Source organism: Hyperoodon ampullatus (genome assembly GCF_949752795.1).
Source record: "Hyperoodon ampullatus genome assembly, chromosome: X".
Lineage (NCBI taxonomy): Eukaryota > Metazoa > Chordata > Mammalia > Artiodactyla > Ziphiidae > Hyperoodon > Hyperoodon ampullatus.
The window spans coordinates 57720019-57736820 of record NC_136913.1 but is presented as its reverse complement, the minus strand read 5'-3'; the positions used below and the strand labels follow the sequence as shown (position 1 = coordinate 57736820).

The following is a 16802-nucleotide window of genomic DNA, read 5'->3' as shown; positions in this document are numbered from 1 at the left end:
GACAGGATGGTGCAGGAGGGAGGACAGGATGGCGCAGGAGGGAGGACAGGATGGTGTAGGAGAGGGGACAGGATGGTGCAGGAGGGAGGACAGGATGGTGCAGGAGGGAGGACAGGATGGCGCAGGAGAGAGGACGGGATGGCGCAGGAGGGAGGACAGGATGGCGCAGGAGAGGGGACAGGATGATGCAGGAGAGAGGACAGGATGGTGCAGGAGAGGGGACAGGATGGTGCAGGAGAGGGGACAGGATGGTGCAGGAGGGAGGACAGGATGGTGCAGGAGGGAGGACAGGATGGCGCAGGAGGGAGGACAGGATGGTGCAGGAGAGGGGACAGGATGATGCAGGAGAGAGGACAGGATGGCGCAGGAGGGAGGACAGGATGGCGCAGGAGGGAGGACAGGATGGTGCAGGAGAGGGGACAGGATGGTGTAGGAGAGAGGACAGGATGGCGCAGGAGGGAGGACAGGATGGCGCAGGAGGGAGGACAGGATGGCGCAGGAGGGAGGACAGGATGGTGCAGGAGGGAGGACAGGATGGTGTAGGAGAGAGGACAGGATGGCGCAGGAGGGAGGACAGGATGGCGCAGGAGGGAGGACAGGATGGTGCAGGAGGGAGGACAGGATGGCGCAGGAGGGAGGACAGGATGGTGCAGGAGGGAGGACAGGATGGCGCAGGAGAGAGGACAGGATGGCGCAGGAGGGAGGACAGGATGGCGCAGGAGAGAGGACAGGATGGTGCAGGAGGGAGGACAGGATGGCGCAGGAGAGGGGACAGGATGGTGTAGGAGAGAGGACAGGATGGCGCAGGAGGGAGGACAGGATGGCGCAGGAGGGAGGACAGGATGGCGCAGGAGGGAGGACAGGATGGTGCAGGAGGGAGGACAGGATGGTGTAGGAGAGAGGACAGGATGGTGCAGGAGGGAGGACAGGATGGCGCAGGAGGGAGGACAGGATGGTGCAGGAGGGAGGACAGGATGGCGCAGGAGAGAGGACAGGATGGTGCAGGAGGGAGGACAGGATGGCGCAGGAGAGAGGACAGGATGGTGCAGGAGGGAGGACAGGATGGCGCAGGAGAGAGGACAGGATGGTGCAGGAGGGAGGACAGGATGGCGCAGGAGAGAGGTTGTAACTACGGGAGCAGGGCCAGGGTACGCAGCTTTTTGTGTGGTTGAAGAAAAGATCTGAGGGACCCCATTTTCCAGCTGAAAAATGGAGGGATAAGGCAAGTTTGGGGGTGGGGGAGGGGGAGCCCCTGAGTGGCCTTACCTTCAAAAAGCTGAGCATACTGAGGGAATCCTGTCGCTCGGAGCCACCTGCATGCGTTTTTGGCCTCAGCTTCTAAAACAGGTGAGGGGGAGAGAGACAGAGAAAGGAGATCAGGGGGCGCTGGCGCCAAGCCACCCTGGTGTGCGCCCCTGCACCTCCAGTAGGGAGGTACCTATAGCTCTGGTGACCTAGAAATGACAACAAAGGCACAGCCGGGCTGGCACATTCACTCCATGTCACAGCTAGGACTTCCCCTCTGCTCCCCAAACCCTACTCCCGGGATGTGCTGGGACACCTCTCTTATGCTTCATTACCTGCCTGTCCCAATCCCTGTCCCACTCTCCCACCCCTGCCCAAGAACAGGACCACCAGCAGCAGCAACTCCCAGGAACATCTGGGGTCAAGGAATACTGCCAGGGGAAGAAACCACTGCTGTGTCTTCACCTCCCACCACCCCCGGGGAGCTACCCACTTCCATGACCCAGGTAGACCATCCTAGTACAGCTAGCGATACACAGTGTTCAACAGCTATTATTCTCTTTCCTATCATCATACCTAACATTCCCCAGCATTCTGATAAGCAAATCTCATTTAACACACACCATAAGCTGTGCAGATTTTAATATGCCCATTTTACATATCTCCAAACAGGCTCAGAAAGGAAGGGCTCGTCTACAAGTCTCGCACTTGACAAAGCAGAGTGCAGGGGCTGGAGTCCAAGCTCAGCCTGACTCCTGCTCAGGGTTCTCACCCCTTCTAACATGGCAGCTTCCCCAGTGCGTTCCCTCCCCCACCATTCACCAAGTCCCAGCCCTCCCTCCCCACGGGGCCTCCCAGGACTGTTCCGGCACTCTCCCGTGGCTTGGCCTCTTTGTGGCACAACTCAATGCTGCTTGCCAAGCTGACAGTGCTGGCCTATGGGAGTCTTGGAGGGCAATGGCTGGGTTAGCTCTCCACCTCTGCTCTGACAGTGCCTGGCACAGAGTTGGGCACCCCTGCCAGCCTCAGTGGAGACTTGCAGCTGGACTGAAGCCACAAAGGAGGTCCTCCTGGCCATGGTAGGCTGAGTACCTGCAGCAGAGCCCTGGGACTGCCCAGTTCCCTATGCAGGTGGTGCCAGGAAGCAGTGGGGCTGGGAACATGGGACCTGGCATTGTGGTTGGGGGCACAGAGAGGCTGCTGGCTCAGCTGAGCTTCTCTGCCCACGGAGTCCTGCCCCCAACATTTCTTCTCCTTCCTTAGTGCCTGTGAACAGGAGACTCCAAGGAGACTGGGCGGGGGGCGGTTCTCCAAGACAGGAAGAGATCTCTCCCCAGTGTTCTCCCACAAGGAAACCCAAGATGAGATTCTGGTAGCCAGGAATCATAAGTTAAAGGAGAAAAATGTATTTCAGAGATGCTAGGTGGGTAGACAAGGGAGGGAACAGTGTGGGAAGGTGGAAGTCGGTCAGAAGAAATAACAGGCTCCTCAAGGGTCGCACACTAATGAGGATTCGATGGGGAGAAGAGAAGGCTCTGAAGCTTCTGGAGCCCCTGAGGGCTTTGGGGGCAAACGGGTGGGGCGGGGATGAACACCTGTGCATTTCTGAAAGCATGTGCGTTGGTCGCTGCTGTCCCAGCATCTGTCTCTGCATGTAACTGTAGCCAAGTTTGCTCATGTCCATGATCCACATAGATCAGCATGGGACCATGAACCTGTGCACACTCCCCCACAGGCCCCTCGGTCTGTGCATGCACCTGCACCTGCATCTGTGTGCACATGTGTGTGTTTTATGTCACTACAACCTTCTAACCTACGATAGAAGTCTAGGAATCACCAGGACCTCTGAGAGGTACTGCAAAGTGTTTGTTCCCGCAGAGCCCAGCTAGCAATACCTCAGCCCCTCTGGCAGGGGGCAACGCAAGCCCAGGAAATGATCCAGGTCTCTAGGCCAGTGATGATCTCGGGATGTGGTCAAAGTAGCCCAAAGGGACTTCACACCAGCCCAGGCAGCATTTGAGGGACATGGTTTTGCTGCTAGGACAGTTGAGCCGGCTGCCACAGCCACTTCCCCGTCTCCTGCTCCTACCATGCCCCCGGGAAAAGGCCCATCCCTGTCCTCAGAGCCCCTCCAGGCAACCAGCTCTGCTTTCCTGTCATTAGGACAAAGGGGAGGTGCCAAAGGAAGGACCAGGTCCGAGTTTCCAGGAAGGCAGGCACAGAAGGAGACAGTGACCTCTAAAGGGCCACAGGTCTAGAATGGCCACCCAAGGCAGAGGAGCCAGTCCCCAGGAACAGGTCTGCATGTCAAGAACACACCCTTGAAGACCACTGCAGCCCTCGGTCACTCGTGGCTAGAGGCAGAACAAGGAGGAGGAGGGGGAGGAGAGAGGAATCTGACAGCCCTTCCTGAGCCTGGAGGCGGCGGAAGAGTGCAGTGATGAAGTCCTGATCTTACACATCTGTGCCTCCTGCCTGAGTCACAAGTCCCATGGGAGAGGGGCAGGCTGCCCGCTCCCCTAATGCTCGGCAGCGGCCCTGGCCAGGGTTGGCGGGAAGGGGACCAGCTCACTCAGGTGGGCGCCCAGTTTTTTCATTCCTATGTAGAGGCCCCTAGCCCCTGCTATTCAAAGCGTGATCCCTAGACCAGCAGCAGTGGTATCACCTGGGAGCTTGTTAGAAAGGCAGAATCCCAGGCCTACTGAATCAGAATCTACATTTAACTAGGTCCTCGGATGATCTGCATGCACGTTAAAGTTTGAGAAGCGCTGGCATACATCACCTAGCTCAGGGCTTTTCACCCTTGGATGCACGTTAGAGTCAGCTAGGAAGCTTTGTAAAAATACCAATCCCCTGGGGCCCCATCCCCGGAGGCCCTTTAATTGATCTGTGGCGAGACTCTCCAAATCAGTATTTTGTAAAAGATACAGTATGGACTGGAAAGGGCCCAAGGGACTTTACCAAGTCACAGAGTTAAGTGTCACAACTGAGACTGTGACCCTGATCTTTTAATTCCATGTCCAGTGCTCTTTCCACTGGATTATGGCACCTTCCTTCAGATGCCAGATAAACAAAGGGCTTAGACTCAAAGGAAGCAACTCCAGGCCCCCAAGCTTTTTTCTGTCCCTTCTGGTCTAGTGGAGTTACAAGTCTGAGTTCCAATCCTGGTTAGTCACTAGCTCTCTGACTAGCCAGTCACTAGCTCTCTGATTTTGGGCAAGTTGTTTAACCTCTCTATGACTCAGTATTCTCCTCTGTAAAATGAGAATAATAGAATCCACTTCTAATAGCTACTGAGAACATTAAATAAAATACCAGAGTAAAAGCACCTGGCACATTGTACCAAGCATTCATCAGAGAGTTCCTTCCCCACACTGACTGAAGGGTCCCAAGGAAAAAGAGAAAATGGGAGAAAGAGACTCAGCTAGTGTTCTCTTCTGGGTCTGGAAAGTGGCTGCATCTATATCTCTGTCAGAATTGGAGCCAGATGGCTCAAGGAAGTGAGATTAAGAGGCAGAAGTTTCAAAGAGGCCACAATAGCTCCAAAAGACAAAGGAGCCAAGGAGTTAGAAGCAGGGCTCCGAATGAATCCCCAGCAGCCCTCCGTGGCAGGAATCTGGAGAATGTAATGGGTTATTACCCAACAGGATGTCAGGGACATTGGTTCCTGACAATACACCACCTCGTGGAAGGCTGAGAGGCCCTGAGGCTCCCTCCCAGATGGAGCAGTCAAGGACATAGGTCTTGGTGATTAAGGGCTGAGCTAAGGTGCTTTGCTTTGTCCCTCCCGCCCATCCCAGCCTGCCCAGGCTGGGGCCAGGAGTGACCACCTACGCCCAGGAGAGTCAATCCACCTGGGGCTGGGGCCCAGGCAGCCCAGACTGAGGATTGCCTTATGTGCCTGGCGGGAAGAGTGACACTGGGCAGGCTGAGGCGAGTGATGGAGGAATGTCTGTGGCCCCTGGTCCTGCCTCTGTGTCCGGATGTGCAGATTCCAGCCGTTTCAACCACTATGTCCTGCAGGCCATGTGCTGGCCAAGGCTAGGGTGATATGCCAGGACAGGTCAGGGACAGCACTCAGCTGGATTCCACAGAGATTTAACCCCAGACTCTCTCCCTGCGGAGGAGCCCAACTGATCCCCTTAAGGGTTGGGGGAGACAACATACTAGAAAGCTCCAGAGTCAAATCAGGCCTCAGGGCCACACCCACAGGTCTCCCAGAGGGAGTGACAAAGAAGGAATAGCCAAGCAGCAGCGGATTGTCTCGGGGGTCAATGACAATATCTACACCTACACTTCCACAGGCCACGTCCAGGGATCCTCTTAGCATGGCACATTTTTCTATGCAAAGATGGATAGAATGAGGAGAAATGCAGGGCTTCTGGTTTTGAGAAATGCTACATGAATGAGGGAAGAGTTTATGCACCCAGGAAAAGGGCAGCAATGTTTTCCACTGAGGAAATACAATAAGGCCCAAAGATGATAACTGAGTTGGAGAAAAAGCTTTTTCCAATCATGCTGACTCCCCCACTTGCTGCCTAAGTCATCTTAGGCAACTTGCTTTACTCTCTAAGCTTTGGTTTCCAAATCTATAAAATGGGGACTAACAGCTTTCCTGCCTACCTCTGAGGTTACTGTGTGCATCTGGTTGGCTTCTGTCTGGTTTTGAAAGCAGCTCTATGAAAGTTATCATCAGAGAGGGCTGTTTTGTTAAGAAGACTTGAAATTTGTATTCACAGTCTTTAAAGTTCAGTTCAGATTGTGTCCTAGGTGTAAAGTGAGAAAGTAAGTGAGCTAGAAGGAGAATAAAAGGTGAGCTAGAAGGAGAATAAAAGGCAATCGGCAACAAAGCTGCCAGAGCTCAGGCCTCAGCCAGCCACTCTCTTCCCTCACCAATCCCCCCCACTTCTCTTCACACCACTATTGGGGAACTCAAGCCCTTTACACCTTTTGGTCACTCAGTGGGCTGTGAGACAGCTGCTGCCCAAGGCCCGGTTCAGCCTGCTCCCTCTCAACTCAAAGTCCAGCCCAGGCCTAGGGACCAGGCAAGATCCAGGGCCCAGGACAAGCAATGGGCAGATGTCACAGAGGCCCAGATCAAAGTGTCCTTGTTACGGCTGGAGCAGTCACCTGTCGACTCAGGCTACACATTATAATCTGGGGAGCTTTAAAATGCCAGTGCCTGGGCCCCAATTAAATCATGACCAATTAAATTAGACTCTCTAGGGATAGAGTTAGTTTTTATGTTTTTGAGAGCTCTCCAGGTGATTCGAAAGCACAGCCAGGATCAAGAACCGCTGCCCTAAACAGACATGACCAGCTAAAAAGCCACAGCGTAGGTCTTTAAGAAGATTCTAGCTGGAGGCTATACTCAGGCCCGTTCTCATCACTGGCCTGTGTTCTCTCTGGGCCCAATGAACAGTGATCTGAATGCATGTGGTAGGACAGGAGAGGGCACATCTGTGGGTGTTTGTGAAGGTAATTTATTCAAAGCTGACTTACTCCATGAGGCAGCTTTCAACAAACGTGGTTTCCTTTCCCTTACTTAGTTGCCTATTTGGAAAGGTGTCTCCCCTGTGGCCCTCACTGCAGGATGGGTGTCTCCAGCGTGATCTCTCTCACCTTCAGTGAACCCAGAAGGTAGAGCCAGTGTTCAGAGGGGTAAAGAAAGACCTGGGAGGCAGCTGTCTATGTGACAACCCAAGTTCCGAAGGTGGGCTCTGTGAAGCCAAGCTGGTAGCCAAAGTAGGCAGAGGGGCCGCCTACCACTCCACGTCCTGCTGCTGCACCTGGGAAATGCCAGGTTCTGGCAAACAGCTTCTCAGATCATTTCTCTTGGTTGATGCGAGTCTCAGTTACTCTGCCCACCCCCATTCTTAGAGAGGGACCCTGCTTGAGAAGGAGATGTTGGCCTTCCAGCAGAGGGCTCATATCTCAGTTGGCCCCAAGTGCTCACGACCAGCTCCTTCCACCCTCCCGTAAGGTTACACTAAGGGGCCTTGGCCACGAGAAGAGTGCCCACCCAGCCCCGAGGTGGTGCTTCATTTGAATTTGCACAAAGGGGTCCTCGAGTTTGGTAGTGACCCTGGCATAGGTGCTGCAACAGGTGACCACCTGGCTATGCCACCTCTCTCTGGGGGACTGAAGGAGAGGGGTCTTCACAAGGGCCGGTATGAAGAGCTGTCATGCCACGACTGCCAAGCCTTCCCCTCCTGACCTTGAAGCGGACATTCAGGGGGGTCTACCATGCACTGTCCGCTGGGAGGTCAGGTGCACCCATCATCTCTCCTGCTCCTGCTGCTCTTAGCTGGAATCACAACTTTAACTAGATTGTTCCAGGGGAGGGAGGGAGAGGGAGGAAGGGAGACTGAGACCAAAATAGCTCTCATCCCACATTCCAACCCTCGCAGGAGGGGAGCCGCAGCAAGGGCTGCCGAAGTCAAGCGGCCGAGCTTGACAGTGCTGGACACTGACCAGCCTCTGGCTTGTTAGGTCAGAACTCGGGTCCCCTGCTGCACCTGTTCGGATGCAATCCTTGGTCTCTCATCTGGAGCTACGGCGGGATGCCAAGGCCCTGGGCCCATGTGAGCAGCACTTTTGGAGCCTCCCCATCACAAGTGGGGCACCACCGAGGCAAATGGCCCAGGATAATACAGTACTGTGGGACTGGGTGGCAACAAAATGAAGACATCGAATCATCTTGCTAGCCAGTAGCAGGTTCACACATGCGGCCCTCCCTCCTTAACACTCCATATCCATGTCATGGCCACAGGGCCACGGGGATTCTCAACCAGAGACAATTTTACCCTCCCCCCGGCCCCAGGAGACCTTTGGCAATGTCAGGAGACATTTTTGGGCATCACAACTGGGGGAGGATGCTGCTAGTATCTGCCAAGGAGAAGCCAGGGATGCTGCTAAACATCCTACAGTGCAAAGGACACCTCCCACAATAAAAGAAAGGCTGACTCCAGATCTGAAGTGCGAGACCAGGAGGGGCACTTTCCTTCCACCTTACCTGGGGACCTCAGGTACCTCCAGGCATCCCCAGCCCACCTTGGGGATGTCCTGAGGAGTGAGGTGAAGAATGGATACAGTGTTCACTGGAGGTCCCTTGTCTTTGGACACTGTGGACCCCTTGCAGGGTCAGCTAAGGGGAGGTGACAGTTCTCGTTTTTGGAGTTTTTATAAATATGGAAGTGATACAACGAACCCTCCACTGTGTTCCCACACACAAACACAAACTGTGGCCTGAGCTCTAGTATGCAGCTGTAAATGGAGGAGGGTCATAAGGGCCCTGTGGCTAACCTAGACCTCTGGCTTGCTGGGGCTGCTTGACAATTTGGGTCCAGGGTTGGCCCAGCCTGTGGTCTCCTAGGCAAGCACTTGATGTAGCAGAGCCAAAGCAGGCAGCTGACATTCCTGCTTGGCCCAGGGCTTCCTTGTGAAAGCGAAGGTCAAAGCTGTCACGTGCTCTGCCGCAGCGGCTCCATTAGCTTTCTTGCCCTCAGGGGATCCTGTCCCAGGTGCTCTGACAAGGTCATGGTGACAAGGAAAGACAGGTGTTTTAATAATCCACGTGCTACTCCATCACTTCCAGTCTGGAGCCTGGAGGCAAGAGATGCCAGCCTAACCGGTCTGGGGCAGATGGAACCGCTCTCCACTGTGGTATGGGTGGAAAGAATATTGGATTGAAGGTCAGGAGAACAACATTCTGGCCTTAGTTAGCTCCACTAGGAACTTGTCGGGTGACCTTGGGCAAGCCAGTACCTCTGTCTAAGTTGCAGTTTCCCCATCTTCTAATGGCCACTCACCAAAATCTAGAACCAGAACAGAAGTATGTGTAATTGGCAGTGGCTGGTTCAGTAGAGAGGGGAGCCTCTCCTGCACGTTCTCTTCTGGGAGACTCAAGAGAGGACCCTCTGTAGGGACCAAGAACAAACCCATCTTTCCCTCCCAATCCAGCTCTCCTGATTTCCTGCCTCCAAAGGCACCAAACATTGAGGCTTAAACCTCCAGTCAGCCTGGTCTGTCCTCTCTCCGCTCGTGTATTTAGCCACCAACTCCTATCAATTTTTCCATCCAATGGTCACAGTTTCCCATGCCCAACCATGCCCTAAGTTCCCAGCCTCCAGGCTTTCCTTTCAACAGGTCGTCCTGCCAGCTTCTTCTCCCAAGAGCCCAGCTCTGACCTGGCAACTCTCCTACTCTGCAACCTAATGGGCTCCCCACTGCCCACTGCCCACTGCCCAGGGCAGACGTCAGACTGTTTTCCACCTCCACACTTGAGACCCAGCCTGGCTCGAAGCTGCAAATTCCTATTACTCATCAAGACGGAGGTCAAACACCACCTCCCATGAAGCCTTCGTTCCCTGACCTCTCACCAACCCCCTAGCACCCAATGGCTTAGTTAAATTAAGTGGCCCCCAGAGCATTTCCCGTACCTTATTGGCAGCACATAACTCTGTCTCCCCCATTCAACTGGAGCTCCACCGCACTGGGGTCCTTTGGGTCTCATTATCCCCACTGCTGTGTGGTATGGGCTACTGAATATTCTTGCAACACCTAGATAAGAAGTTCTGCTTCCCAACTCAACAGGGTGCAGACCTCTGACTGCACCCCCTCCTCTGGTATCCCCATAGTGAGGACACAGAACTGAACACACACCTGCGACCCAGCAGACTGGCTGACTGGCAACCCACCTTGCCCCAGGGCAGAAGCCACATAGCCAGGAACCAAGACCCAGAGATATGAGAAGGGAAAATGAACTCTGCCTGAGGGTGGAGGCATTCTGGCCTCAAGGAGCACTTAGTTCTCCCATCCCAAGCTCCCGTGAGGGCATCCAAGCTCACTTGAGAGAAGGGCTATGTGCTTCCCTCTCCTGGCCTGCAAAGTCTTGGCACTCGCCCGTTTTGACCCTGGGACACCACATCGACATCCCACCCCCACTTCCTAGTCCTACTTCCCTTTCCTTTTGCTGAGGCCAAATATAAACTCCTGTGCAGGAAATGCCTTGGAGGAGCCTGGCCCCACCCTGAGATCCAGAGAAAATTGTCTCTGACAGAAAGGAAATGGGCTTGAGAGAAGTAGCCTCCTCAGGTGGGGCCTGCTCTCCCTCTGGAAGCCAGCAGACACAAGCCCGCCCCAGAGCCCCGCAGCAGCCAAAGGGAGGGCCAGGATGAGGGGCCCAAAGGAGAGGGTCGGGGCAGGGGTGATGACAGGCATGCTCAGGCCATGGTGGGGTGAAGGGAAGGAGAACCCAAAACAGTGGTCTAATGGCTGTGTTAAGACCTCAGAGCATAGAGGTTCTGGGGTACAGTGAGTGGGAAGAATAACAGGCTAACGATCTGAAGACTTGGCTTTTAGTCCTGGCTCTGCTACTTCTCAGCTGTGGCTGTGATCATTATTGATAACAATATTTATGATACTAAATGTAATTATTAAGAATAATTCATAATAGACACTAATATTTACTGAGTACTTACTATGTGCCAGACCCTGGGCTAAGGACCTTACACAGATCGTACTGTATCAGACAACTTCTCTATGCCTCAGTCTCCTCATCTGTCAAATAGCGTTACGATCATAGTACCGACAACATTTGCAAGTATAAAATGAGATAATAATAATAACAGCCAAAGGGTACAAGCCATGATTATGTCCCAGGCATTACTTTAGGTACTTTTTAGATGATTTATGTTGCTGAATCTTCACAACAACCCTGTGAGGTAAATGCTCTGACAATATCTCTATTTGACTAATGAGAAAACTGAGGCCCATAGCTAGCTATCAGGTAATTTGCCCAAGATCAGCAGTGAAGAAGTGGTGGGCCAAGATGCACATCTAGGCAGCCTGGCTCCAGAGTCAGAGCCACTAAGTTAGAATCCTCCTCATTAAATAGGAGAAATCGCCTAGGCTATAGACACAAAAAACATATACCAGGGTTTTTGCAGTATGAACCCTTAACCTGAAGTAAGTTCAGAGTAGTGGAGAAAGCACCTAATCATCCCATATCTCTTTGGTCTCCACAACAGCCCTGTCCAAAGCAGGCCTGCCGCACAAATGGAGAAACTAAGGCTATGGAAAGGCCAAGTGGCTGCTACTGGACTACAGATGGAGCCAGGAGCCTGCCTCAATACCCACCGCCCTCCTGTTGATCTGTTCCCATGTCAGCCTCCCCAGGCTCTCCCCTCCAAATCCACTCCCCCTTGGTTGTGTACTTATTCAACCACCATTACCTGAGCACCTACTCCACACCAGGCCCTATGGTAGGCACCAAGGTCTGAAAACTGAACAAATGTTGAACTCTCCTGGAATATTTGGCCAGAGCTGCTACCACGCCCATCCTTCTCAGGGAGGCAGAGGCTAAGATGGAATGTCCTTGAAGCACCCCCTGGAGCTTGTTTGGAGGCAAGTAACAGAGAATGAGCTCGAAAGCAATGGAGCTGGCAACTGGTACAGCCTGAGGGAAGGACGCCTGCAGCACCCAAGATCCCTGAGGTGGGAACATTGTGGAGGAGGACTAGAGTTTCCAGACAAAAGCCCACCACATACATACCCAATTTTAGCATGGGCCACACCAGCTGGAGGGCTCACAAAAGTGAATCCAGACAGCCTCCCACCTGCCCCTAACCTTCTAAATAATGCGACCTGGTTGTGGAGATAGCTCATTCAAATGTCTCTTCTCCCCTGATGCCACCCAGCAGCCTGCTCTCCACCCTCAGTGCTGGAAAGTGCTAACCAGGCAGGCCTGCTGCTGACATCAGAACAACCGCCAAATCCCTCCTGCACACACTCCCCCACCCCAGTGCAGCTCTGCTTTAGAGCAGGGATACCCAGCCCTCAGTGCTTTCTCTGCTCTCCATCTGTCCATCTCGGGGGTCTGGGAGCAGGCAAGGACCTGGGGACTGTCACTGCACAGCAGTGACTGATTGCTGGTGGGTGCGGGGAGCAGTCAGGGGTAGAAGGGAGACCCAAGCTTCAGGTCTTGCCTCCCAGCCAGGCATCAGGGAAAGGGAAGGGGGAAGCATGACACAGTCACTAAGGGGGTGGGTGGTGGCCTCAGACTGCCTGTGTCCCGATCCCAGCTCCATCATTCCCGAGCTGCTGGAGTGACCTTGAGGAAGTTCTTCTTTTAACCTCTCCTCGCCTCGGTTTCTTCATACATAAAATGGGGATGACGACAGCAGTACCTACTTTGCTGAATTGTCATGGGAGCTAAGTAAATTCAAATGTGTGAAAAATTGAGAAGAGTTCACTATTATTCCTGGTGTTATCAGCATTACTACAGCCTCTTGCAGTGTCATAAATGCCACTAAGGAGGCCAGAGGAAGGGAACCCTGTAGGCGGGCATGGCCAGGAAGAGCTTTTCGGGAGGAGGTGGAATCTGAAGTGACAGAAAAGTCCAGACCTATGCGCAGGAGGTGGCAGATTTGTGCACAGCATGTCCCCAGGTCAGTGAGAAACAGCAAAGTGACAAGGTGGCAGAAAGTACTACTAAACAACAATAACAGTGAGAGTACTGTTTATATTATTGGATTTAATATTCAGCAACCCGTGAGGTAAGTACATATCTCCATTTTATAGCTGACAAAATGGAGGCTCACAGAGATTACGTAATTTGCCCAAAGTCACCCAGTGCTGCATTATACCAGAGTCCCCACTCTTCACCATGACACTCTCCCGCCCCAGGCTCCGTGTGTACACTTCGGGGGGTGTTTTGCTTCGGCTCCACGCTGGCCGCTTTCCCACATGCCCCTCTTTGTTGTTCCCATTTAGAAGGCCCTACTCAGGTGAGGGCGGCTCAGACCAGATGTTTGGGGCTTCCCAAGCTCGCTGCCCCTGTCCCTCCTGACTTGACTTCAGCCTGGAGCAGAAAGGCTGGCTGCAAGTGCCTATCATCTCACACCTCAGACAGGCCTGCCTTTGGCCAGCCCAGATAAAGGACAGGAAATCCTCGGGCACCTCCCCTGGAGGTCACTCCCTCTACCATGGGAACAGAGTTGCAGCTTGGGCAGAGGTTCCTCTGTGGTGGGGAAGCTGCCAAGTCAGCCCCAGCTGCCCTAGCTGCCGAGTGTGGTTTGGGGGAAACAGGGAGGGCTGAGCGTCAGAGACCTGGGTTCCAAATCCTCCCTCCCTGGAGACTGTGCCCTTCCTCTCTCTGGGCCTCAGGTGGGGATCAGCCAGGATCACACTGGGGGGATCACACTGTCTATCTGACTGGGCTCCTCTGAGAACAGAATGGGATCGTGGAAGTGAAAGTGCCTTGGAAACTTTAAAGAAATGGGAGGACACGTCAATGTCATCATCATCAACTGCTAGAGGCGTGGCTGAGTTGGTGTTTCTCCCCGTCTGATTCACCCTTCTAGGCCCCACTGTGGGCATGGCTCGGACTCATTTCCAGCTTCGACGCTCCTTAAAATATCCCCTTCCTCCACCCCCCGACCAGCTCAAGAGGCAAAAGCAAGTCACAGGAAAGCGGGCTATAGGGGCACCCCCCACACAGTACAATGCAGTCAGCCCATCCCAGTGAGCACCTCCTCCCCTCAGGCCTGCCCTCCGCTGTGGGAGCACTGAGAAGAAGGCCCTACCCTCCCAGGGCACCACAGTCATGGGAGCTGGCTGGACCGGAATGACCAACAAATCAGAGAGAACCGTATAAGGTGTTTGGACCCAGGACTCCTGGGGTTCAGAATCTACCTGAGATTCTGGAGTCAACCAGGAAAAGTTAATGGAGAAGTCTTCTGGAAAAGTTCAGGCTACAGAAAAGCAGAGGAGAGTGAGGGACTTCCAGAGCCCCATTTCGTGCCCCAGAGCCACAAAGGGTAGCATGTGCAAAGGACAGTAATGGGGCTGGGAAGGGGACTGGTCCCAGGTCCCCTGAGGGGCACTTGGAGGAGCTGAGGCTGTTTGGCCTGGGGAAAACACAGGGGGACTTGGGCTCTGTCCTCAGACATCTACAGATCAGAGAGAACAGATAGGGTCTAAGTGGTCCCAGGGGGCAGAGCTGGGACTCAGGGGTAAAAGCCATAGGGAGACAGAGATCAGCTCAACATCAGAAAAACCTTTTGGAGATGACATGGATGTAAGCAACCACCTTGAAACATTGCACTCCCAGTTATTGAAGATGGGTGACAGGAGCTGCACAAGTACTTGGAGGGGGAAGACCCGAGCTTCAGAAAGAGAGTCAGACCCACTGCCCTCTGAAGGTTCTTCTTCCCCAAGCTCTGTCTGCTTCCTACCTCTGGGGTATTGTGGGAGAAGCATAAAGGTGACTGGAGCTGGCTAGGCCCTCGGCTGATTCCCACAGAGACCTGGGATCTCAGGAGCACCTTGGGCTGGTACTACCCAGGGGGAGCAGGTCACTCATTAACTTGTGGCTGAATGGGTCAGAGGGTGGCCACCTGAGACAGATGGAAACATGAGGAGGGGTGAGAGAGCAAACTGCACAAAAGCCCACGCTCAAGGAAAACCCAAGCTCTGGCAGTTCAAGGCCCGGCCAGCCCTAATTGACCAGTGACTGGCCCTGGCAGAATTTGAAGCCGGCTCACCTTTGCCTTGTGGATAAGAAAATGCTCTTGACTGGAAACGCATACGCTCATGGCCAAAAGGAAGCCTGGGAGACCACTGAGTCCATGCCATGGGCCCTGCATTTTAAAGACCTAGGTCCAGAGAAAGCAAATGTCTTCTCTGAAGTCACTCATGGAGAGGTGCTGTAGAGAGACACAACCAGAAGCCAGGTTTCCTGACCCTATCGTAGGCCCACAGGGTTCACTAAATGTTGGTTCCTTCTCGTCTCCCTGAAACTGCAGAAAGCTTCTTGTGGTCTAGAGCTTTCTAAATTGGACCTGGGTCCTAGCTTGACCATTCCCAACTCCCACTGCTTGTCAAGATACAGGTTCTCTGAGGAAGGTCTCCTCCTCCACTATGGAGGTCTCAGGCCTCATGTCCCAACCTGGTGTGAAGGGACCTACAGCGGACTGAAAACAAACACACACAGCTCCACCCCACCCCCAGTAATGGCAAACCCTTTGGGTGGGCATTTCTTGCTCGTTTAGACTTTCAGATTGAGATCAGGGAGTCAGCTGCTCCTGGAAACACCCCAACCCCCTTATGACTCTGATGCCTAAAAAAACCCAAAAAAACTCCTACCCCACTGTCCATCTGAATCCCTATTAACTCAACTCCCTGCCCCTCTCTATAATACCACCCAAGTTGCATATGTGTCCTTCAAGCAATGTGAATGACTACTTCTGTTTGCCCAAGTGAAAACAGAGGAGCAGAAGTTTAATTGGCCCCAGAAGTTCCCATGACTGAATGTTCATTAATGTCCCCTTGGGGGAAGGTAAGGGCTCAGAAATGGGGTTCCTTTAAGGCCTGGGGTGGACAAAGAGTTAGTTAATGGCCATCCCTAGAGGTGACTTTCCAAAGAGGTTATTATGTGGCTCAATCATTAACCAAGCAGTGGCAGGACCCCAGGCTTGTTGGAAAGGAGCCACTCCTTTCCCAAGGACAGCCCAAGAGCAGGAGGCTCTGGGGCAGCGAGGCCTGGATGAGGGAAGCGCTCTCTCAGCTCCACACAGGGGTGGAGGAAGGCTGGCCCGGATATGGAGGAAGTCAGCACACCCTTACTGGAGTGGGAGGGAAAAGCGAGACAGTGAGGGTTTTTATCATGAATGAGAGAGGAAGCTCCAAGCTGGGTCATGGTGATTAGATGACAAGCTGGGAAAGACGCTCATCCTGAATGCATCCTGTTTTGCTCTGAAATGGAACTGGCCTCAGGGGCCAGGGGCAGGGGAGGGGCCAGGAGGCAAGCAGCCTCCCAGGAATTCTCCCAGGCCTGCCGACCTCAAGATCCTGGGTGGCCCTGGAACTGGGGAGGCCAGAAAGAGAGTCAGAACTCTCATTTACCACTAGAGAACCAAAGCATGCATGTACTTTCCACAAGAAGCCTCCACAAGTCGGCCTTGGGAGCCCGAGCCCCAGAACCAGAGCTTCAGAGATGGCAGCAGGCACTGTAAAACAAGGGGATAGGGCTCCATAATCCCTCCAGCTCAGACCTTTCCTGGGCCTCTCTTTCAAGGTTCAGCTCAAATGTCACTGCCTCTGTCAGTCACCTTCCCCTCAGTCAAAAGCCACTGCTCCCTGGTCAGGCCTCCCAGGGCAAAATATCCTCCTCAACAACTGGAAATATGAACACTGTTAGGATATTTGATGATATTAAGGGACTGTTTTAAAGTGTCATAGTGGTGCAGTGTCTATCATTTAAGTCCCTATCACTCATATATATATATATATATATATATATATATATATATATATATATGATTATTTATAGATAAATCAAAAGGTGTCTCGGATTCATGTCAAAATAACAAGAAAGAGAATGAAGTAGATGGAGGCATATACAGGGAAGGATTGGCCATGGGCTAACGGCTGTTGAAGTTGGGTGACGAGCACATGGGACCTTATTACATTAATCACCTCTACTTTTATGTATGTTCGAAATTCTTCATAATTATTTTTTAAAGCCCTCACCAAGGTAAAGACTTAGTGTGTCG

General features: G+C 53.2%; 1 protein-coding gene across 2 annotated transcripts in view; it reads right to left on the bottom strand.

The window, feature by feature from the left end:
* STARD8 (StAR related lipid transfer domain containing 8) overlaps positions 1–16802 on the bottom strand; it is a gene marked incomplete at both ends in the record, with an annotated part of 70741 nt that overhangs the window by 11879 nt on the left and 42060 nt on the right. For both annotated transcript variants that reach the window (XM_079727779.1, XM_079727778.1), the window contains one exon: positions 1267–1338. In XM_079727779.1, coding sequence (XP_079583905.1) covers positions 1267–1338 — 72 coding nt within the window. The remainder of the gene's footprint in view (positions 1–1266; positions 1339–16802) is intronic.